The sequence below is a fragment of the Nerophis ophidion genome, linkage group LG10 (genome assembly GCF_033978795.1).
Source record: "Nerophis ophidion isolate RoL-2023_Sa linkage group LG10, RoL_Noph_v1.0, whole genome shotgun sequence".
NCBI lineage: Eukaryota > Metazoa > Chordata > Actinopteri > Syngnathiformes > Syngnathidae > Nerophis > Nerophis ophidion.
This window is the reverse complement of record NC_084620.1, coordinates 40,714,869-40,738,001: the sequence shown is the minus strand read 5'-3', so window position 1 is coordinate 40,738,001 and position 23,133 is coordinate 40,714,869. Positions and strand designations below refer to the sequence as shown.

Here is a 23,133-nt window from a genome sequence, read left to right as displayed (position 1 = left end):
GTTGGCCCTGCAAGGAGATGGCGACTTGCCCAGGGTGTACCTCGCCTTCCGCCCGAAATGCAGCTGAGATAGGCACCAGCACCCCCCGCGACCCCGAAAGGGACACAGCGGTGGAAAATGGATTGATAGATGGATGGAAATTTTAAAAAAAAAAATGTTAAAGCCAAATAGATAAGGCTATTCCTTAAGGAATTGCTTCAGGAATTATTTAAGGAATTCCCCTGAAGTTTAACTGAAATCCTGGAATGTTTTTCAGAATAGTTGAAGTAGACCACACAATTCCCAAACAGGCTGAATAATTTGAAGTTGGAACAGTTTGAATCATATGAAAAATGTGGGAGTTGTGGAACTTTGAAGAATGTCCCTTTTAAAATCAATGGGAATTTCCAAAATATTTTGGAGTTTCGGGAAAAGCTGAATTTTTTTTTTTAAAATGGTAAAAAAAAAACTTCAATTGTCTGAATGAGTTGAAATGGTTGGTGTTGGAATTTTTCAAATCGGTCGAGAAATGTTGAATCATGAAATGGTATCACGGAGTTCCTGGAATTTCGGGAAAAAAATTAAATTTTTCTTGTTCAAAGAACAATTTTGTTTTTTGTCCTGATTAAGAGGAATGTTTTGACGGTGGAATGGTTGAAATGTGTTGAAAAATGTGGAAGGAGTAGTTGCCAGAAAAAAAGGTGGAAATGTCCAATTAAAAAAATATGTTAAAGCCAACTTGATGAGACAATTACTTTCGGAATTGTGTGTGAATGCTCCAATGCTAAAGTTGAACTGAAATGCTGGATTTTTTTTTTTTTTTTGGAATTGGTGAAGTCGAGCACACACTTCCCAAACAGGCTGAATATTTTGAAGTTGGAACGGTTTGAAACAGATGGGGGTGGGGGGTTGCCCACATATGGGGTCCTCTCCAATGTTTCTCATAGTCATCATAGCCACTATCGCCGACGTCCCACTGGGGTGAGTTTTTCCTTGCCCTTATGTGGGCTCTGTACCGAGGATGTCATTGTGGTTTGTGCAGCCCTTTGAGACACTTGTGATTTAGGGCTATATAAATAAACATTGATTGATTGATTGATTGATTGATGAAAAATGTGGGAGTTGTGTAACTTTGAAGAATGTCCCATTTCAAATCAATAGGAATTTCCATTGACAAGCGGATTTTTTTTTTTAAATGGTAAAAAACTTGAATGGACTGAACAAGTTGAAATGGTTGGTGTTGGAATTTTTCCACTGCGTCGAGAAATGTTGAAGTAGTAACATGTTGAATAGAGAAATGGTATTACACAATTCCTGGAAAATCGGGAATTTTTCCAGTTCAAAAAACATCTTAATTTTTTGTCCTGATTAAGAGGAATGTTTTGACGGAGTAACGGCTGAAATGCGTTGAAAAATGTGGAAGGAGTAATCGCCATAAAAAAGGGTGGAAATGGGGCTTTGGAAAACCAGGAATTCTGGAAAATCCTAGAAATGTTTTGAACTTGTAAAAAAGTTACTTTAAATTTCCAGGATTGTGGAATGTGTTGAAGGTGGAATGGTTTGATTCGGTTGAAAAATGTGGAAATGGTGGAAGTTTGAAAAATGGCCGACTCATTTAGAATTAAATGAACTGGGAATTTTTGGAATTTGTCAAGAGAAAGCCCGCGATTCCCAAATAGGCTGAACAGTTTAAAGTTGGAACGGTTTGAATCGGGTGAAAAATGTGGAAGGTAGAGCGTGCCAAAATCTGGAGAAGAAGAAGTTTAATAGATGGACGAATTTCGGTGTAGAAAACCGTGTGTGTGAATGTTTTGTAGCATTCACAAAATTAAAAATTAAACACAAATGCCCCCCATGCCACACTATGGACACCTCCCCCCTTGCAGGACTCCTAGTTCAAAATATGGTTAGCAATGATTCAGACCTCAGTTTATTGAGGTTTAATCGATTTTACACCATGCATGTCTTTGCATTATTAATGACAATGTTACGTCTACGAGGGAGCATGGCTTCGATTGTTGTGTTCCTCAGCAACGCAGGAAGCAAGCAGGAGTAGCGTGGAGGTAAGATTAAGTATTTTTAATATAATTAAAGCAGCATCAACAAAATACAAACTGAGGACGCTAACAAGCGTGGAGCAAAACCAAAATGTCACCAAAGTGAAAACACGATGAATTCTAGTCTATACAAACTTACTATTGCAAGGAGAAGAAACAGGAGAACGTAAATGTTGCCTTCAGCAAACATTGACCCAGCAACTATTGCTGGGTGACAGCACACTATAACGGGAGGTGATGAACCAAAACACCTGGTGGGAACACTAATTGCAAAACTAAGACAGGTGAGGGGAATTAGTGCCCATGGAAACCGACAGTAAACAGGGAAAGAGGGTGCACCCAGGAAACAGACTAACACAGAAAAACTACCAAACATAAATCATGCCATGATTGGGGTAACGGGTCATGACAATACCCCCCCCCCCCCTTAAGGGGCGGATACCAGACGTCCCAAACTTGAAATGCCCTCCCCCAAAATAACGGAATAAGTCCAAAGTCAAGGGAGGGCGGAGGGAGGACTTGGCGGTGGGCGACCAGGCCATGTGTCCGCGAAGCCACCGGGGACAAGCCAGGTGGCGGCGGCGAGTAGATATCCGCCGCAATGGTCGAGGAGGGCGACCTCGGAAGAGCCATGTCAGTGGCCGTTGAGGAGGCGGACGGGACTGGCGCCAGAACCTCCGCAGTCTTTGAGTCCTTCCCCCAAGTTCTGGGCGTCGCTGCTGTTTGCGCCAAAGTCGCCCATGAGTAGTCCAGGGCCGAGGAGGTGGGTGGCGCCGTGGTGCGGCCCGCCAGACACGAGGAGATGGGCGGCGCCTTGGTGAGGACCGCTGGACACGAGGAGGTGGGCGGCGCCGTGGTGTGGCCCGCCGGACACGAGGAGGTGCTGGTGTGGGCTTCAGCCTTTGAGCAGTTGCTGGTGTGGGAACCAGCCTTTGAGGAGGTGCTGGTGTGGGAACCAGCCTTTGATCAGGTGTCGGCCTGGGGGGAGTCAAAGGCGGAGCAGGCGGCTAGTCTGTCGGCGTGGGCGGAGCAGGCGGCTCGTCTGTCGGCGTGGGCGGAGCAGGCGGCTCGTCTGTCGGCGTGGGCGGAGCAGGGGGCTCGTCTGTCGGCGTGGGCGGAGTCAGAGGCGGCTCGTCTGTCAGCGTGGACGGAGTCAGAGGCGGAGCAGACGGCTCGTCTGTCGGCGTGGCCGGAGTCAGAGGCGGCTCGTCTGTCACCGTGGGCGGAGTCAGAGGCGGAGCAGACGGCTCGTCTGTCGGCGTGGCCGGAGTCAGAGGCGGCTCGTCTGTCAGCGTGGGCGGAGTCAGAGGCGGAGCAGACGGCTCGTCTGTCGGCGTGGGCGGAGTCAGAGGCAAGGCAAGCGGCTCTTCTGCTGGCGTGGGCAGAGTCAGAGTGGTAGGTGGGTGCACGACTGGACAGGACTGTTCCTCCCTCTCCAGCTCCTTCGGTGCCCCCTTGTACCATTCGTCCTTCTGCGCTGTACTTTTCAGGAGGATTCTTTTTGCTTGGCAGAGCTGGAGTAGTTGGTAGAGAGGATGGCATTTGCAGGCCCACCAGGGTTGATGGTGGCGTCAGAGTGGCAGGTGGAGAGTCTGTCGTGATGGGTGGAGTCTGGGAAGCAGGCGTCTCATCTGACATGATGGGCGGAGCTAGAGCGGTAGGTGGGTGCATGACTGGACAGGACTGTTCCTCCCTCACCAGGTCCTTCAGCACCCCCTGGAACCATTGGTCCATCCACTCCGCGCTGTACATCTCTGGCGGGTCCGACTTGCTTTGCGGCACTTGAGCAGGAAGTGAAGCCGACAGCGCCCCTGCTGGAGGAGAGGAGGGCAGCAACCTCAGTGGGAGGAGGTCTGCTTGTTCCGCTGTCACACTACTAGCCCTGCGCCCCCCCTCAGGAAGCAGATTCCAGATGCTAGATGGAGCTTTTGGGGGGGGCATTTGTGCGAGTTCGGCAGTAGTAGAGGGCACGGGCGGGTGCGCTCTCGGAAGCCTGGGGGCTGGCTTTGTGCGTCTGCGCCGCTCGCGCCCTTCTGGACAATTGCCAGCAGGTGACGGGAAGGAGAAGCCGCATGGGAAGAGCCTGGCAGTCGACGCTGGGGGAAAAGTCCTGCACCTCTTCTGCACGTGCTCATGTGCGGCGCCGGGCTGCCGCTGGAGCCCTCGCCTCCCAGGTAGTGTGACGTCCCCGCGCGGCAGGCAAAGCGCTGAGGAGAACGTTGGGGTGGCTTGCGAGTGGAGGCGGAAGCGGTCCTCTGTGTCTGCTAACTTCACCAGAAGTTGTCCCCATGCCACCATAGCGTTGGGAGGAAGATCCTCTTCGGACAGCTCCGCCTCGTCTTCGCACTCTCATGGCCGGGCGTCTGCTCGGAGCTCCCGGAGGATGTCTTGCTTCTCCTTGTTGGAGAGGAACACTTCGTCTGGCTGGGTCAATCTGTTACGTCTACGAGGGCGCATGGCTTCGATTTTTGTGTTCCTCAGCAACGCAGGAAGCAAGCAGGAGTAGCGTGGAGGTAAGATTAAGTATTTTTAATATAATTAAAGCAGCATCAACAAAATACAAACTGAGGGCGCTAACAAGCATGGAGCAAAACCAAAATGTCACCAAAGTGAAAACACGATGAATGCTAGTCTATACAAACTTACTATTGCAAGGAGAAGAAACAGGAGAACGTAAATGTTGCCTTTAGCAAACATTGACTCAGCAACTATTGCTGGGTGACAGTACACTATAAAGGGAGGTGATGAACCAAAACACCTGGTGGGAACACTAATTGCAAAACTAAGACAGGTGAGGGGAATTAGTGCCCATGGAAACCGACAGTAAACAGGGAAAGAGGGTGCACCCAGGAAACAGACTAACAAAGAAAAACTACCAAACATAAATCATGCCATGACATGTCTGTCATAACGGGTCATGACAGACAAATCGTATTGATGTTACCGTATTTTTCGGACCATAGGGCGCACCAGATTATAAGGCGCACTGCCGATGAGCGGATCTATCCAGGTCCATTTTCATACAAAAGGCACACCAGATTATAGGGCGCATTAAAGTGGTCATATTATGATTTTTTTTAACACACTTCCTTGTGGTCTACATCGCATGTAATGGTGGTTCTTTGGTCAAAATGTTGCATAGATTATGTTTTCTATCAAGTTGCTTTCTGACAATCGCTTCAGGATGCGCCGTTTTGTGGGCGGTCTTATTTTTACGTGGCTCTTTGGCAATTCCTTCTCCCCGTAGCGTACAAGGATGGGAGTGGACGAAAAGTCAAAAGATGGAGCTAACTGTTTTAATGACATTCATACTTTACTTAAATCAATAACGGAGCAAGATCTCCTCATCTGGAAACAACAACGCCGGAAATGTGTCCCGTGAAAAAACGTCTGACTTGAACTCCCAAAGTTCCTTGGGTGAATGATAAGATCCCACTACACCGGTAGTTTTTAACGCTTTCGTAGTGAGTCTATTGACTGATATAAGTTCGAACTTTAAACTACTTTATATTAGAAATGGCAACAGTGGAGGATGAATGTCCCATAACAAGACGATAGAGGGAAAAAAAAGAAGCTTATCGACTATGGCGTTTTTTCGGACTACAATGGCGGATCCTAGCAAATTTTTAGGATTTATACAGATGTGAAATATAGATCAGCAGGCAGGTAAAAAAGTTGGCTTTGCATAATTCTGAAAGACAAAACGGCTGATAATATGTCTGCTAATGGGTGCCATTTTACGGTCCTTATACACACACACACCATAATATTACTCGTATGTTGAAGCACAGCTCTGACTACGGTAACCGTAATGCACCCACATTCAATCAAGAGGTGCGGCTTCAATGCATACCAAAGTCGTACTGAAAACATTTTTTACAGATTTTGAGGCCGTGTGTAATGCTGTATATTCTCAACGGAACATTTAAAGTTTTGGTGCTTGTTTACTGGCCTCATCTTGCAGTCTACACGTATCTCGTATATGTGACTGCCATCTACTGGTCACACTTATCATTGCACCATGTACAAAATAAAATAGCTTTGAGGTCAGTAAGCACAACCAGAATTATTCCGTACATCAGGTGTACCGGTTTATAAGGCGCACTGTCGATTTTTGAGAAAAAAAAGGATTTTAAGTGTGCCTTATAGTCCGAAAATACACTAATATTATTTGTACCAACATTTCAGCTTTTTGATATGTTTTTTCCCTGTTTTTGGCAACCCTGCCTTTAAAGATGCCTTAAAAATGTGATTCTCTCTGCTGGTACGGCATAGAATCACTTGACACGACAGTGTTTTATTTTCCTATTGTCAAACACAGTGTTACTGTTCAAACTGTGTGTAACAGTACAGTGACCAAAAATATTAAATATACTTCTCAAAATACAACAACCTCTGCCTTGTTTTTAATGATACTTAGGCTTACTACGCTATTGTATTTTAATGTTGGCCATTATAATAGTACTTAGAGAGCCAAGTTTTTTCTGAAGTGGTACTTGGTGATAAAACGTTTGAGAACCACTGCCTGAAAACATAAAATAAGCAGACTTGGGTACAGAATAAGAGCAGTGTGGGTCGTGAGGAAGACCCTCTGGGTCTGTATAATGGTTTCAGTAAAAGTGGACCCTAATCACCTGTAGCTGAACATCCCATCATTTCGAACAAAGGGAATGCATTTATTTTGAAATGCTGACGGGTTAAGGTTAATAGCTTTTAATGTTAAAATTGCATACATGAGCATGTAGTTGATACCAAAATAAGACATCTAAATGATCCCTAATGTGGTTTTGCAAGCAACATCTGCCAGCACAGATGTTGGGAAGCCTGACATCCGGCATTCTTATTCCATCATATTGAAATCAAGATGTAGGCGGGAGGAACAGGGGAGGGGGGCTTCCCTGCCGCCTTTACAAGGCATAGGGCAGTCGTTGTGCCCTTTTTCTTCAACGTTGCGGATGTTCAGGTAGCCTGCTCCCAAGACATTTGACATTTATGTATGGTTGGTCGGCCTTCAGCATCCTCCAGGTCATCTGCTATTGATTTGTTCGCTGCCTTTGTGTTGTATCACTGCGATCCTACACACTGCTGGGCTTTGATGTTAAGATACGTCCATCCGGTGTACTTCACTCAAATATCAAAGGTCACTCATGCATACTACCGGCAAGGTTAAAATTTTGGTCTCCATCGATATGCAATTGGAGTCATTCCATTTTTTGGCCAAACTGTGATACCCTCCACAGCACTAGGTGGCGATATGCATCCTTTAAAGGGAAATACACTTTTTGGCAAGTACATCTAGCTGCAGCCGTAGACACTAAGTGGCTCTCCCTATGTCGCATTCCCTCTAAGTACCGTATTTTTCAGACCATAAGGTCCACCGGTTTAATCAGGTCTATTCTCATACAAAAGCCGCACCGGATTAAAGGGCATATTAAAGGTTTGTTTTTGTTTTTCTAAATTGAAAACACTTCCTTAGGGATACATAACATGTAATGGTGGTTCTTTGGTCAAAATGTTGCATAGATTATGTTTTAAAAATCATCTTCAAGCCGCTTTCTGACAGTCGCTTCAGGATGGATGCGCCGTTTTCTGGGCGGTTTTATTTACGTGGCTCACCCTCGGTAGCGTCTTCTCCTCGTCATCTTTGTTGTAGCGGTGTAGCGTGCGAGGACGGGAGTGGAAGAAGTGTCTCATAAGATAGAGTTAACTGTTTTAATGACATTCAGACTTTACGTAAATCAATAACGGAGCAGCATCTCCTCATCCGTGGCTCGCTAGTGCAATAACAACGCTGGAAATGTGTCCCGTGAAAAACCATCCGACCGGAATTCTCTAATACCTAAAGTTCCTTGGGTGAATAATTAAACTCACTACACCGGTATGTTTTAGAGCTTTCATGGCGAGTTTACTGACAGATGTAAGTAACAACTTTACATTACTTTATATTAGAAATGGAAACGGCGGAAGATGAATGTCCCATAACAAGAAGTTAGAGAAAAAGAAGCTTATTGACTACGGCATACCCACGGACTACAAAGGCGGACACGCACAAATTTTCAGGACTTGCGCACATCCCAAATAAAAATCAGCAGGTACCAGAAGGTAAGAAAAGTTGCATTTTGAATTATATTGCGAAACAAAACTGTAGATAATGTCTTACCTTATACACACACCCTAATAATACTCATATGTTGAAGCACAGTACAATCCATCAGGCGGTGTGGCTTCATAGCTTACCAAAGTCGTTGTGGTGGGCGTGGCCTGCGGACCTACAGCAAAGCGGGGTGTGGCAGAACCGGCTCCTCGCAGAGGGCCTTCTTAACTCTCTCAAACGCCTGCTGGCACTGCTCCGTCCACTGGACCAGATCTGTAGCACCCTTTCGGGTGGTGTCAGTTTTTGGGCCGGCCAGGTCCGCAAACCGGGGGATAAACCTCCGGTAGTAACCAGCCAGACCCAAAAACTGACCACAGTCGTATACATTTTTTTATAGATTTTTGAACGCCGTGTGTAATGTTCTATATTTTTAGTGGAACATAAAAAATGTTGGCGTTGTTTACTTGAGTCATATTGCAGTCTACCCATATCTCTTACGTTTGGTCACACTTATCAGTTCACCTTGTAACTTCATTTTACAAAATAGCTTCGAATTCAGTAAACACAACCAAAATTATTCTGTACATTAGGCGCTCCGGGTTTATAAGGCGCACTGTCGAGTTTTGAGAAAATGAAAGGATTTTAAGTGCGCCTTATATTTCCCAAAATACGGTATAAATAGCGTCTCCTTAAAGACGTGCCCAGAGGGGTGACGACAACACAAATGAAGCATGTCTTAAACGAAAGTGAAGCTGGAGAGACGATACCTAATATGGTAATCAGAAAAATAACAAAAAAACTGCTTAAAATAAATAAATCTATCTACAGTAAAATAAAAAAAAAACAAATGTAAATTTTACAGTAAAATCCTGGCAACTGAGCTGCCTTTTTTTTTTACCATAAAAACAGCAGTACTTTTTTTCCATTAACAGTAATATGCACTAAATTTTGAGGGGAAATTATTGCAACTTACCATATTTTTTTTCATTTTAGTTAAAAAAATAAATAAAACAAAATGCATAAAATAATTTTGTAATAATAGGGTATACGTTGACTGGCAACACTAAATTGTCCCTAGTGTGTGAATGTTGTCTGTTTCTCTGTGTTGGCCCTCTGATGAGGTAGCGACATGTCCAGGGTGTACCCCGCCTTCCGCCCGATTGTAGCTGAGATAGACGCCAGCGCCCCCCGCGACCCCAAAAGGGAATAAGCGGTAGAAGATGGATGGATGGATGGAGGGTATAGGTTGATTGGCAACACTAAATTGTCCCTAGTGTGTGAATGTGAGTGTGAATGTTGTCTGTCTATATGTGTTGGCCCTGCGATGAGATGGCGACTTGTCCAGGGTGTGCGCCGCCTTCCGCCCGAATGCAGCTGAGATAGTTTCCAGCGACCCTGAACGGGACAAGCAGTAAAAAATGGATGGATGGATGGAGTATTCACTGATAGAAGTGGCCCTCTGACACCTCTGATCGAGACCCTTCTCTTTTTTGGGGGGGAATGTTGCCCATTATTCACAATCCTTATGTGAGACAAGAACATACATGTCTTTCTCTTTTAAATGTGTTCAACAAAATGTAAAAAGGCAGCTAACAATGCAGGTTATGGGTAGTCATCTATTCCTTGTTTAAAAAAACATCCAAAAACCACCAAAAATGCTCCATTTACGTGCTGTGACCTGCATATTAACCAGCCTATAGTGGCATTGTTTTTGTAAGAGCTGATGCCGAGGAACTACTTTAAGTAAAACTGTGCTTTGCTTGAAGAGACACTATGCCACAGAGAAGTAAGATTGCTGCAGAGCTGCTGCTGCTGCTGCTGCTGCTGCATTTGATTACCCTCTGAATTACCTGTATAGTAATAGGTTGTGGTCATAAACCGAGGACTTTGAAATTCAAGTTGGAAGACGTGGCGAGATGCTCCTCTTAGCCAGAGGTGGGTTGAGTAGCCAGAAATTGTACTAAAGTAAGAGTACTGTTACTTTAAAGATTAATTACTCAAGTAAAAGTAAAGAGTAGTCACCCAAATATTTACTTGAGTAAGAGTAAAAAATATTTTGTGAAAAAACTACTCAAGTACTGAGTAACTGATGGGTAACCTGTTCGTTTGATGATTACAGCAACAAATAATGCACAAAAACAAAAAAATAGCAATGAGCAAATTCAGAGCCAGTAATATCTCTTAAGCAACTAAAACATTAATACATTACAATAAATTTTTTTGGGCAATTCGAGCCACAATAACTTAACAGCACCATAAGCTCAGTAGGCATTCATTGATTGAGTGATTGATTGATTGAAACTTGTATTAGTAGGTTGCACAGTACAGTACATATTCCGTACAATTGACCACTAAATGGTAACACCCCAATAAGTTTTTCAACGTTAATCAACTTAATAAATGACCAAGTCAAAGTGATCTACCTCATATACACATATACATACACACACATATCTAATATATATATATATATACACAGTGGGGCAAAAAAGTATTTAGTCAGCCACCGATTGTGCAAGTTCTCCCACTTAAAATGATGACAGAGTTCTGTAATTTTCATCATAGGTACACTTCAACTGTGAGAGACAGAATGTGGAAAATCCAGGAATTCACATTGTAGGAATTTTTAAGAATTTATTTGTAAATTATGGTGGAAAATAAGTATTTGGTCAACCATTCAAAGCTCTCACTGATGGAAGGAGGTTTTGGCTCAAAATCTCACGGTACATGGCCCCATTCATTCTTTCCTTAACACGGATCAATCGTCCTGTCCCCTTAGCAGAAAAATAGCCCCAAAGCATGATGTTTACACCCCCATGCTTAACAGTAGGTATGGGGTTCTTGGGATGCAACTCAGTATTCTTCTTCCTCCAAACACGACGAGTTGAGTTTATACCAAAAAGTTATATTTTGGTTTCATCTGACCACATGACATTCTCCCAATCCTCTGCTGTATCATCCAAGTATCCATTTATTTACGTGGCTCCTCTTCGGCAGCGTCATCCTAGTTGTAGCGGTGTAGCGTGCAAGGACGGGAGTGGAAGAAGTGTCAAAAGATGGCGCTAACTGTTCTAAAGACATTCAGACTTTACTTAAATCAATAATGGAGCAGCGTCTCCTCATCCGGACACAACAACGCCGGTAATGTGTCCCGTGAAAAACCGTCTGACTTGAACTTGTCATGTCTTGTGATCATGTTTTGTTTAGTTATGTTCTGTTTTGTTTAGTACTCCATTGCTTCCTGTTTTTGCACTTCCTTGTTTGCTTTGTTTCCATGCCAACACATTAGTTTTCACCTGTCCCCATGTCACGCACCTGTTTTCAATCACCACAGTATTATTTAAGCCACAGTTGCCAAGTAGTCAGCCTGTCGACATCACCTCCTATACATCATCCATCACCCTCGACAAACCCATGATATCCATGCTGCCTTTTTTCTAACCCTTCTCTCGGTCACTGTAAGTGTTTTTGTTTTAGTTGTTCATAGTTATGCCATTGTGCAAGTTTTAGTTTATGTCCATAGTTTTGCCTTAGCACAAGTTTTGTTTTCACAGCCAAGTTTTTGTACCTCCTTGTGAGGGCCTTTTGTTTTTTCCTGTGTTGATTTAAGATTAAGTAATGTTCGTACCTTCGACCATTGTCCGATCCAGTCGCTTTGCACCTCGGGAAAACAATCCAAGTCCTAGTCATGACAGAACTCTCTTATAGCTAAAGTTCCTTGGGTGAATAATGTAAACTCACTACACCGGTATGTTTTTACCGCTTTCATATTGAGTCTATTGACTGATATAAGTTTACACTACTTTATATTAGGAATGGCAACAGCGGAGGATGAATATACTATAACAAGACGATAGAGGAAAAAAAAGAAGCTTATCGACTATGGGTTTTTGCTACAGACTAAAATGGCGGTTTCGCGCAAATTTTCAGGATTTACACAGATCCAAACACAGAGCAGCAGGCAGGTAAAAAAAATTGGCTTTGAATAATATTGCAAGACAAAACAGCAGATAATATGTCTGCTAATGGGTGCCATTTTACAGTCCTTATACACACACACACACACACACACACACACGCACGCACGCACACACACACACACACACACACACACACACACACACACACACAGTATAATATTACTCGTATGTTGAAGCACAGCTCTGACTCTGGTAACCGTCAAGCGGTGCGGCTTCAACGCTTACCAAAGTCGTACTAAAACATTATGACAGATTTTCGAGCGCCGTGTGAAATGTTCTATATTCTCAGTGGAACATTTAAAGTTTTGGTGTTGTTTATTGCCCTCATCTTGCAGTCTACATGTGTGACTGCCATCTACTGGTCACACTTATCATTGCACTATGTACCAAATAAAATAGCTTCGAGGTCGGGCAGCACAACCACAATTATTCCGTACATTAGGTGCGTATATGAGCTGACCACTTAAAAGTAAAACATGTCAGCAAATCAGGTCCAATAAAACTACATTGTGTAAAATTGCAACCATCAGCTATAAACATTAACCATTATTTTGCAGAAAAATGAGCAAAGCTGGGGTTTTTTTTGTTGTTGTTGTTTTTTTTTTTTCCAGAAAAGATATAAGATTTTCCTGATTAATTACGTTGTCTCCACTGTGGAGAACAATTTTTAATACGGGGAGGAAGCGTGCAGCCCGCCACTCAGATGCCGTTTCTTCACGATTTGCTTGATGAGTATTATTTTTTTGTTAACCGTTAATAATCACAGCTTTTACAATGACGTGCTAACACGACAGGCAGTGTTAATTAGCTAGTAACCTGCAGGACATGGCCGCTGTTGATGCTGGTGGAGATTCACTTCTCTTTGATTAAATATCCACTGTGCATGTATTGCAAGTCGCCATGTTGTCACCGTGTCTGGTGAATAACTCTCCAGCTTTCGCACCGTGTGAGTGGACTTCACGCGCACCCACAGGTGATTGACTGGCAAATGATTCCCAGGAATCGAAACACTGGGTCTTCGATTGACATTCCTCCTGAGGAGTGAATTTTGCGGAATTCCTCATCTAAACCTGTTCTGAAAGATACAACCATCCTATCAGTCGACATTTCACTGGGAGTGGACATTGATTTTGTTAGTAGTAGTGTTGTAACAATACCAATATTTTGGTACCGGCACTAAAATTATTTCTGTACTTTTCTAAATAAAAGGGACCAGAAAAAAAAATTGCGTTATTGGCTTTATTTTAACAAAAAATCTTAGGGTACATTAAACATATGTTTTTTATTGCAGTTAAGTCCTTAGATAAAATAGTGAACATACTAGACAACTTGTTTTTTAGTAGTAAGTAAACAGACAAAGGCTCCTAATTAGTCTGCTGACGTATGCAGTAACATATTTTGTCATTTATCATTCTATTATGTTGTCTACATTATTAAGGTCAAGTGGTAGAAAATTACTTATTTTACTTGTTAATTTACTGCTAATATCTGCTTACTTTCTCTTTTAACATGTTCTGTCTACACTTCTGTTAAAATGTAATAATTACTTATTCTTCTGTTGTTTGATACTTTACATTAGTTTTGGATGATGCCACCAATTTGGGTATCAATCCGATACCACGTAGTTACAGTAGTTCTGGTTTTGCTTACCAACCTCGAAGCAATTTTATTTGGTACATGGTGTAATGAAAAGTGTGACCAGTAGATGGCAGTCAGACCTAGGAGTAACATGTAGAATGCAATATAACTCAAGTAAACAACACCAAAATTTAATATGTTCCATTGAAAATATAGAACATAACACACGCCCCTCAAAAATCTATCAAAACGTTTTAGTACGACTTTGGTAAGCTATGAAGCCGCACTGCTTGATAGATTGTAGGCGCATTAAACATACAAATATAATTAAGATGTGTGTATAAGGTAAGAAATATTATCTGGCGTTTTGTTTTACAATATTATCCAAAAGCAACTTTTCTTACCTTGTGGTACCTGCTGATCTGTATTTGGGATCTGCATAAATCCTCAAAATGTGTGCACTTCGGCCTTTCTAGTTCATGGCGACACCGTAGTCGATAAGCTTCTTCTTTTTCTCTATGTTCTTGTTATGGAACATTCATCCTCCGCTGTTGCCATTTTTATTATAATGTAGTGTAAAGTTCTTACTTATATCGGTCAGTAAACTCATCATGAAAGCGCTAAAACATACCGGTGTAGTGAGTTTACATTATTCACCCAAGGAACTTGAGTTATTAGAGAGTTCTAGTCGGACGGTTTTTCACGGGACACATTTCTGGTGTTGTTGTTTCCGAATGAGGAGGTGCTGCTCCGTTATTGATTTAAGTAAAGTCTCAATGTCATTAAAACAGTTAGCCCCATCTTTTGACACTTCTTCCACTCCCGTCCTTGCACGCTACACCGCTACAACAAAGATGACTGGGAGAAAACGCTGCCGAAGTTTGAGCCACGTAACTAAGACCGCCCACAATATGCTGCAGAAAACGTCTTGTAAAACATAAATTTATGCAACATTTTGACCAAAAAACCACCATTGCATGTCATGCAGACCACAAGGAAGTGTTTTCCATTTAGGAAAAAAATAATAATAACATGACTCCTTAAATGCGCCCTATAATCCGGTGCGCCTTATGTATGGAAAAAGATCAAAAATAGACCATTCATCGGCAGTGCGCCTTATGATACGGTGCGCCCTATGGTCCGGAAAGTACAGTACCTGTTATTACATTACAGCGTGTATATAAAACACTGTTGGAGGGCTTTATAGGCAAAACAGTTCAATCGCTAGGACCTGCAATGTTAGCCATCTTTTGGCAGCAGTTTGTCACTATTAACACACGCAGGAAAGATAACGAGTGTTCTTGTCTCACGAAGGGATTGTATAGATAATTGTAAAAAAAAAAAAAATGAAAAGTGCTGCTGCCCCTTCAAGCTTGTTTGAAATTGAAAGTAATAGATCAAAATAAAATTGATACTATTTGTTTTCCTGTCATGCGTGCACCGTCTATTTGCTGTTACAAAGTAGGTTTATTCGGGGAGTCACATACCAAATGTTATTTTTGTCCATAATTCAACAATCCAGACGTGGATTACAGATTTCGAGCGGGTCATTCATCATACAAGACAATTTAATCTGAACGCTTTCAAACTTTTTGCCAAGGATGACGAAGCTGTTTGTGAGTCTTGTTGTGGTGCTGCAGCCACTTTCTGCACATTATCACCGCGCTTCAACGTGACATTTTGCTGGCCAGCTGTGGGCCGATGCATGTCTGGACGACGGCCACAGTCCTCCTAAAGATAGACGAGTGAAAGTCGTGCCACACTAAATTTGTGTACGGCACGCTCGGGCGTTTTTGTGCAGGTCTCCCTGTCGGCCATGTTATGTTTTTATATGTCCATCCCCACCCTCCGGAGAAAGAGACTGGGCTTGTCCACATAGATTACAGAAACTGTTTAGAGGGGCGGAAAAGAGAAAAAAGTGGGACACAGCAACAAGCCGTGAGCTCCCTTAATTCCACATTCCAATATGACCCCTGGATTCAATGTTACGTGAGCACATACATGACAAAAACACAATTCTTCTAGTTTAGGTCTACTGCCAGTGGCCCATTGGTACGCCTAAATCAAGGTTTGGTGCTTACACTACTTCTGTTTTTTTTATTGTTCAGTTCACACAGAAAACTGCTTAGCTTTTGACCAAACAGCTTTTTTTTCCATATGAAACACAAAAACTGCAAACTGCTGGTTGACAATTCTTCTATCAGTCGCATTCACAAAAAAAGAGCGATAATGGACAAAACCCAAAATCAGTGAAGTTGGCACGTCGTGTAAATGGTAAATAAAAACAGAATACAATGATTTGCAAATCCTTTTCAACTCATATTCAATTGAATAGAATGCAAAGACAAGATATTTAACGTTCGAACTGGAAAACTTTATTTTTTGCAAATAATAGTTAATTTGGAATTGTTTGCCTGCAACATGTTTCAAAAAAGCTGGCACAAGTGGCAAAAAAGACTGAGAACGTTGAGGAATGTTCATCAAACACTTGTTTGGAACATCTCACAGGTAATTGGGTACAGGTGGGTGCCACGGTTGACTATAAAAGCAGCTTCCATGAAATGCTCGGTCATTCACAAACAAGGATGTGGCGAGGGTTACCACTATGTGAACAAATGCGTGAGTAAATTGTCAAATAGTTTAAGAACAACATTTCTCAATGAGCTGTTTCAAGGTATTTAGGGATTTCACCATCTGTGGTCCGTAATATCATCAAAAGGTTCAAAGAATCTGGAGGAATCACTGCATGTGAGTAATGATATTACAGACCTTCGATCCCTCAGGTGGTACTGCATCAAAAAGCAACATCGGTGTGTAAAGGATATCACCACATGGGCTCAGGAACACAGAAAACTACTGTCAGTAACTACAGTTTGTCGATACATCTGTAAGTTCAAATTAAAACTCTACTATGCAAAGCCAAAGCCATTTATCAACAACTTTGGGCCCAAGCTCATTTAAGATGGACTGATGCAAAGTGGAAAAGTGCTCTGTGGTCAAACAGGTTTTGGAGCAACATAGGTTGACATCCAAGCAATGTTACCATGGACGCCCCTGCTTATTTCAGCAAGACAATACCAAGCCACGTGTTACAACAGCTTGGCTTTATAGTAAAAGAGTGCGGGTTCTAGACTGGCGTGCCTGTAGTCCAGACCTGTCTCCCATTGAAAATGTGTGGTGCAATGTGAAGCCTAAAATATCACAATGAAGACCGCAGTCTGATGAACAACTTAAGCTGTACATCAAGCAAGAATGGGAAATACTTCCACCTGAAAAGCTTAAAAAAATTGGTCTCCTCAGTTCCCAACCGTTTACTGAGTGTTGTTAAAAGGAAATACCACGTAACACAGTGGTAAAAATGCCCCTGTGCCAACTTTTTTGCAATGTGTTGCTGCCATTAAATTCTAAGTTAATGATTATTTGCAAACAAAAATTAAGTTTCTCAGTTCGAACATTAAGTATCTTGTCTTTGCAGTCTATTCAATTGAATATAAGTTGAAAAGGATTTGTAAATAATTGTATTTTGTTTTTATTTACGAATTACACAAAGTGCCAACTTCATTGGTTTTGGGTTTTGTACAATTAATAACTATCTATCTAATTAATTTCAACATTAATTTAAAATATTAAACGATATTCAGCCTTGGGACACAAAAACCATATGTGTGATTGCTTTGGAGCATTCACACAATTAGTAATGCGCTCTGGTCGCATTAACTCTTCTTGGCGCTGTAAACTTTTTTCATTGGTACACCTTGGTGAGTCGAGTTACTGTTTTACTTCTTGCTCCAGTGGCTAAGGAGTAGACCGATGTCGCAAAGGAGTAAAACAATGCATCGGCGATAATATGGCGGACACGAACGATGAAGTTACATTGAAAGATGCATGACATTGTTTAATATAGAATGCGGACTCACTTTGGTTGATGGGACAAAGCGGCTGACTTTAAAGTTGTTTGTTCTTCTTTCACCCCTTTAAACACAGATAGATCGCAGGTTATCTAGAGCAGGGTTCCCCAACTTTTTTTCCACCAGGGATTGGTTTAATGTTTGCATTATTTTCACAAATCGGCTTTCTATCTGTGGCAGACAAAAACAGCCTTTGGCTACAATCTGGCATATTAACATTTTATATGTCCATTAATGTGCATTGTCCCATGTACTATAACAAAGGAGTTGTAATATAAATTATTGGTGTGTTTAGTGGGAAAGTTGAAAGTTAAGTTGGAGAAAATGTGGTAGTTTATATATTAATTTATCTTTCTGTGTGGCCCGGTTGGGGTCCACTGATCTAGAGCCATGTATCGCTAGTAGCAATGTTGTCAAAGTTTGTTGGTGACGAACCCCAAGATGCAGAGAAGGTGGCAGGCATTGTGCGGGAAAACATGATTTAATTAAAATACTAGAACAATAACAAACAAAAGGGTACTAACAAAAGGCGCGCACGAGGCGGATAACAAAATTGGCTATGAACAAAAAAACTGGAAGCAGGGAACAGAAAACAGTAAGCTACAAACAGCTACCGAATATAGCTTACCGCTACGCTGCAATGACACGACCAGTAGGAACGACAAGTAGAAATGACATTGACACGGCACCACAGGACACAACACGACAATAATCTAGCATTGACTGGAGGAGAAAACAGGTCTAAATAGGAGCGGACTGATTGACACCAGGTGTGGCCAGGTGACAATCAGCCGCACCCGTGGGGACACAGCACTCAGGGAGACAAACAGGAAACTGAACCAAAATAAGAGTGCTGACAGGAACTAAAGACAGGAAATACTACACAAACACAGAGGAAAAACTAAAACACAACCAAACTGTCAGGGGAAAGCCTGACAATAGCATCCCTCCCCATAACGGATACCAGACGCTTTAGAAAACCGAACCCTCCCCCTGCCAAAAAAAACAAAAAAAAAACAGTCCAAAGTCACGGGAAGGTGGAGGGAGGACAAGGATGTGGGCCACCAGGCCAATGTCCCCTCAACCTGCGGGCAAGAGTCAGGTGGCGACGGCGAGTTGAACGCCGCCACAATTGGCGATGCGGTCACCCTAGAAACGACCACATCTGTGGCCGACTAGAGGATTGTGGTGCCCTTTGCTGGCCCATCGGACAGGATGGTGGTGACCCCTGCTGGTCCACCAGACAAAATGGTGGTGGTGAGCCCTGCTGGCCCACCGGAGAGGATGGTGCTGGCGACCCCTGCTGGCCCACCGGAGAGGATGGTGATGGCGACCCCTGCTGGCCCACTAGAGAGGATGGTGGTAGCGACCCCTGCTGGTCCACCGGAGAGGATGGTGGTGGCGACCCCTGCTGGTCCACCGGAGAGGATGGTGGTGGCGCCCCCTGCTGCTGGCCCAACGGAGAAGATGGCGCCCCCTGCTGCTGGCCCACCGGAGACGATGGTGACGCCCCCTGCTCCTGGCCCACCGGAGTGCGTGGTGGCGTTTGATGGCCCACCTTAGTGCGTGGTGGCGTCTGCTGGCCCACCGGAGTGCGTGGTGGCGTCTGCTGGCCCACCGGAGTGCATGGTGGCGTCTGCTGGCCCACCGAAAAGGATGGTGGTGGTGACCCCTGCTGGTCCACCAGAGAAAATGGTGGTGATGAGCCCTGCTGGCCCACTGGAGAGGATGGTGGTGGCGACCCCTGCTGCTGGCCCACCGGAGAAGATGATGGCGCCCCCTGAAGCTGGCCCACCGGAGACGATGGTGGCGCCCCCTGCTGTTGGCCCACCGGAGAAGATGGTGATGCCCCCTGCAGCTGGCATACCGGAGAAGATAGTGGCGCCCCCTGTTGCTGGCCCAACGGAGAAGATGGTGGTGCCCCCTGCTGCTGGCCCACCGGAGTGCGTGGTGACGCCTGCTGAACCACCGGAGATGATGCAGCCGTAGGTTGCAGACCCACCAGAGGTAATGGCCCCGTAGGTTGCAGACCCACCGTAGGTGATGGTGGCGTCTGCCGGCCCACCGGAGATGATGTTGGCGTCTGCCGGCCCACCAGAGATGATGGCGCTGTCTGTTGCAGACCCACCGGAGATGATGGTGGCGGCGTCTGTTGCAGACCCACTTGTGTGAGGAGTAGCTGATTAGCACAGCTACTCCTAGCCCCCCCCTCAAGGGACGGATCCCAGACGTCCCCAGATAGGCCCACAGACAACAGGGTGGGTGGGAGAGGGCTTGAAAAGCGGCCAAACTTTTTTTCAGATTAGCCATAAATTCTAGCGCTTTGTTAAGCCTTTCCGCCATGGAAATCTCTGCGGGGTTCGAATTTGGCTGGATTATTCCGTCAGAGTGAGTTTTTGACGAACCCCAAGATGCAGAGAAGGTGGCAGGCATTGTGCGGGAAAACATGATTTATTTAAAATACTTGAACAAGAACAAACAAAAGGGTACTAACAAAAGGTGCGTACGAGGCAGATAACAAACTTGGCTATGAACAAACAAACTGGAAGCAGGGAACAAAAGACAGTAAGCTACAAACAGCTACCGAATATAGCTTACCGCTACGCTGCAATGACATGACCAGTAGGAACGACAAGTAGAAATGACATTGACATGACACGACACGACACTAATCGAGCACTGACTGGAGGAGAAAACAGGTCTAAATAGGGGCGGGCTGATTGACACCAGGCGTGACCAGGTGCTGATCAGCCGCAGCTGAGGGGACACAGCACTCAGGGAAACAAACAGGAAACTGAACCAAAATAAGAGTGCTGACAGGAACTAAAGACAGGAAATACTACACACACACAGAGGGAAAACTAAAACACAACCAAACTGTCAGGGGCGAGCATAACAAATATCTGCATATCAATATATTGTCATTATCGTGGGACGTGTATCGTATAATATCAAGAAATGCCCAGAAATTCCCTGCCTTTTAGTAAATTCTACTTCCTTTTTGGCTGAGGTGCAGCACAATTCTCTCTCCACTTTTCACTGTCCTCGTACGCAATTCCCCGGGACGGCCCGTTGTTCACAAACAGTGAATCTTAACGATGGAAGATATCTGACTTCTCTTGAAAGTATGAGCTGCACTGTATTTGTAAAATGAGTTACTTCCTGTCCTTCACTCAATGTGTACCATGTGGAAAGTCAAAACTAAAATAATCTGATTATGATGTGCACTTATAACGTTATTCCTGAGATCATATTACATAGAAATCCTTATTTTTTTGGACCTTTTTTTTCGAAAAAGTTTTGCGCATATCTTGACTGCCTAAACGTGCTTGTTGGACGAACGTAAATGGTGAATTGTGCTCCCACGTTGTAGAATGGGGCAAACACCAGTAGGTTTGGACACCACTAAGTCTCTATTTTGTTATTTTTATTTAGGTTGTTTTTTTCTTCTTTTTAAAGCATGTCTATGAATGGCCTTATTCATCCCGGTCATTGTCATCTCAGGGTATTCAATCGAGGGCAACTGGACTGTTTGGTTTGTCTTGGAAGACATTTTGCCGCTCATTCAAGTAGGCTTCATCAGTTCGTGCTCATAGACTTAGCCAAAACCCCAAATATTTATACTCCAAAAACCAGGAAGGTGTTCCTGGGAAAGGGTGGTTTCCCCCTATCATAGTAAGAAAAACAACTGTTTTGATGCAAACTAGCAAACCTAATAATCAAAGCCAACGACAGTCGTTGAAGTGTAATATCTCCTGGTTAGCATTGAGGTACTGTTTGGCAGAACGATCGCTGTGGATATGTGACCAGAATGTTTCTAACTCCTGTCATGTGTTGGAGGCTAAATTGCAGAGTCTTTTAGGAATGGTTGAAAGGACAGTGTTGTATGTGGGAGACAGGTGGTGTCACAGACCATCTCATCTGTTCAGGGATGGTTTATCAACATAGATGGCTTCCCTCACTCCTCTTTTGTACCAGCCATCCTCTCTGTCCAGAATCTGTACATTTGTGTTCTCAAAGGAGTGCTGGTTCTACCTGAGGTGCTGGTAGACAGCTGAGTCTTGCCCTAAAGAGTTAGCCCGTCTATGCTGTGCCATGCGTCGGCTTAGTGGTTGTTTTGTTGATCCCCAATATATGAATCAGTGCATTCATCATGACACTGGATGGCATGCACCAAATTGTTTTTGCAGATGGGGATTTTCATAAAGAATTTCTGTATAAGTTTTTAAATATGCGATAGATTGGTGATTGTTTAAAAACAACAACCTGTTGATCGCGTAATATAGGACTGCACCATACCAACCTTGAGTGCACTCTTACAATCTTAATTATTGTAAAATGAAATAATTAACTCATTATGTTTTACATATGGTGAATGGTTATATTCACCTTGGAAAAAGCGAACCACCAGGTTTAAGTAAATAATGGTTGAGCCCATAATAAATTATGGTTTAACTCTCTCACAAGAAGAGGCAATACATCCAGACTTCGGAATGCAACAGTGATAGCTTTATCCTGGAGGAGAGACACCATGTCTATCTTCACGTCAACATTTAAGTTACAACACACAGAGGTTGTTTTCCGGTCACTTACACATGAACATCTCCGTATATCAGGTTGTCCTCTCCTGAATTAAAACGCACCCAGACAGAGAAAAAAGGAATATAAGACTGTGGTTCGGCTCCTCCAAGTTAGGAGTGTCTCATTTTCTTGACCAGACCTCCTCCAGGAACTGCAGTCCTGTATAGTGACACTCGCTTGTAATAAACCAACTTTTAGTTCAGTAAAGCATGTCACCCTTCTGTACGCACGAGGATGACAAGACCAGAAATACACATCAACTGCAGATAACCACACACGTTGCACACATGCATGTAAGAGTGCTAATCAAATCCCCTCGATTTCCAGATACAGAGGCAGAGAGGAATGCGCTGAAGGAGCATGTCTACCCCAAACTACGGGACTTCTGCAGGGAAAACTACGGCATTGAATTCCAGGTAAGTTACAGTTGCTGCGAATGTAGACCATTCCTTCTCGGGTCTTTTATAACATTTTTAGAAGCCTGTTTGTTTTGTTGGTGACGCACCTTGAGGACCCCGCATTGGTACCCCGTCGCTTTAAGCATGCAGAAGGCCAGCAGAGATAAGGCGGCCATCGGCAAAGGCTCGCACGAATCTAGCAGCAGATAAGGCGGAATGACGCAAGGGCTTTTCCCTTTGTTGCCTTTGCCCAACAGCCACACGTGCTCTTTTCTCCCGCTTGTTGCAGCATTTGCATTGCAAATCAACATCGACGTGCAAAGTAAAATTGCTCTCAGACGTTTGTTTGACAAATCCAGGAGAGCCCTCCAGCCAGGCGGTGATTAGGCTTAAGATATCGCTCTTGGAAGAGCGAGGAGGGATTTGTCGTGATGTGTTAGTCAGCACGGCAGCGAGCACTTGTTCCCATCATTATTATTTCATCAAGGAATGTCTGGATCTAGTCTTAGCTAGGAAGGTACAGTATATGTGAGTGGCGTCTAAAGTGTGTCCCAGGGA

The 23,133-nt window shown here is 43.7% G+C and overlaps 1 protein-coding gene across 4 annotated transcripts in view; it reads left to right on the top strand.

Annotated features, from left to right (window-relative positions):
* Nucleotides 1-23,133, top strand: part of LOC133560799 (NACHT and WD repeat domain-containing protein 2) — an 80,245-nt gene that overhangs the window by 6,527 nt on the left and 50,585 nt on the right. For all 4 annotated transcript variants that reach the window (XM_061913733.1, XM_061913736.1, XM_061913734.1 and 1 more), the window contains exon 3: nt 22,505-22,593. In XM_061913733.1, coding sequence (XP_061769717.1) covers nt 22,505-22,593 — 89 coding nt within the window. The remainder of the gene's footprint in view (nt 1-22,504; nt 22,594-23,133) is intronic.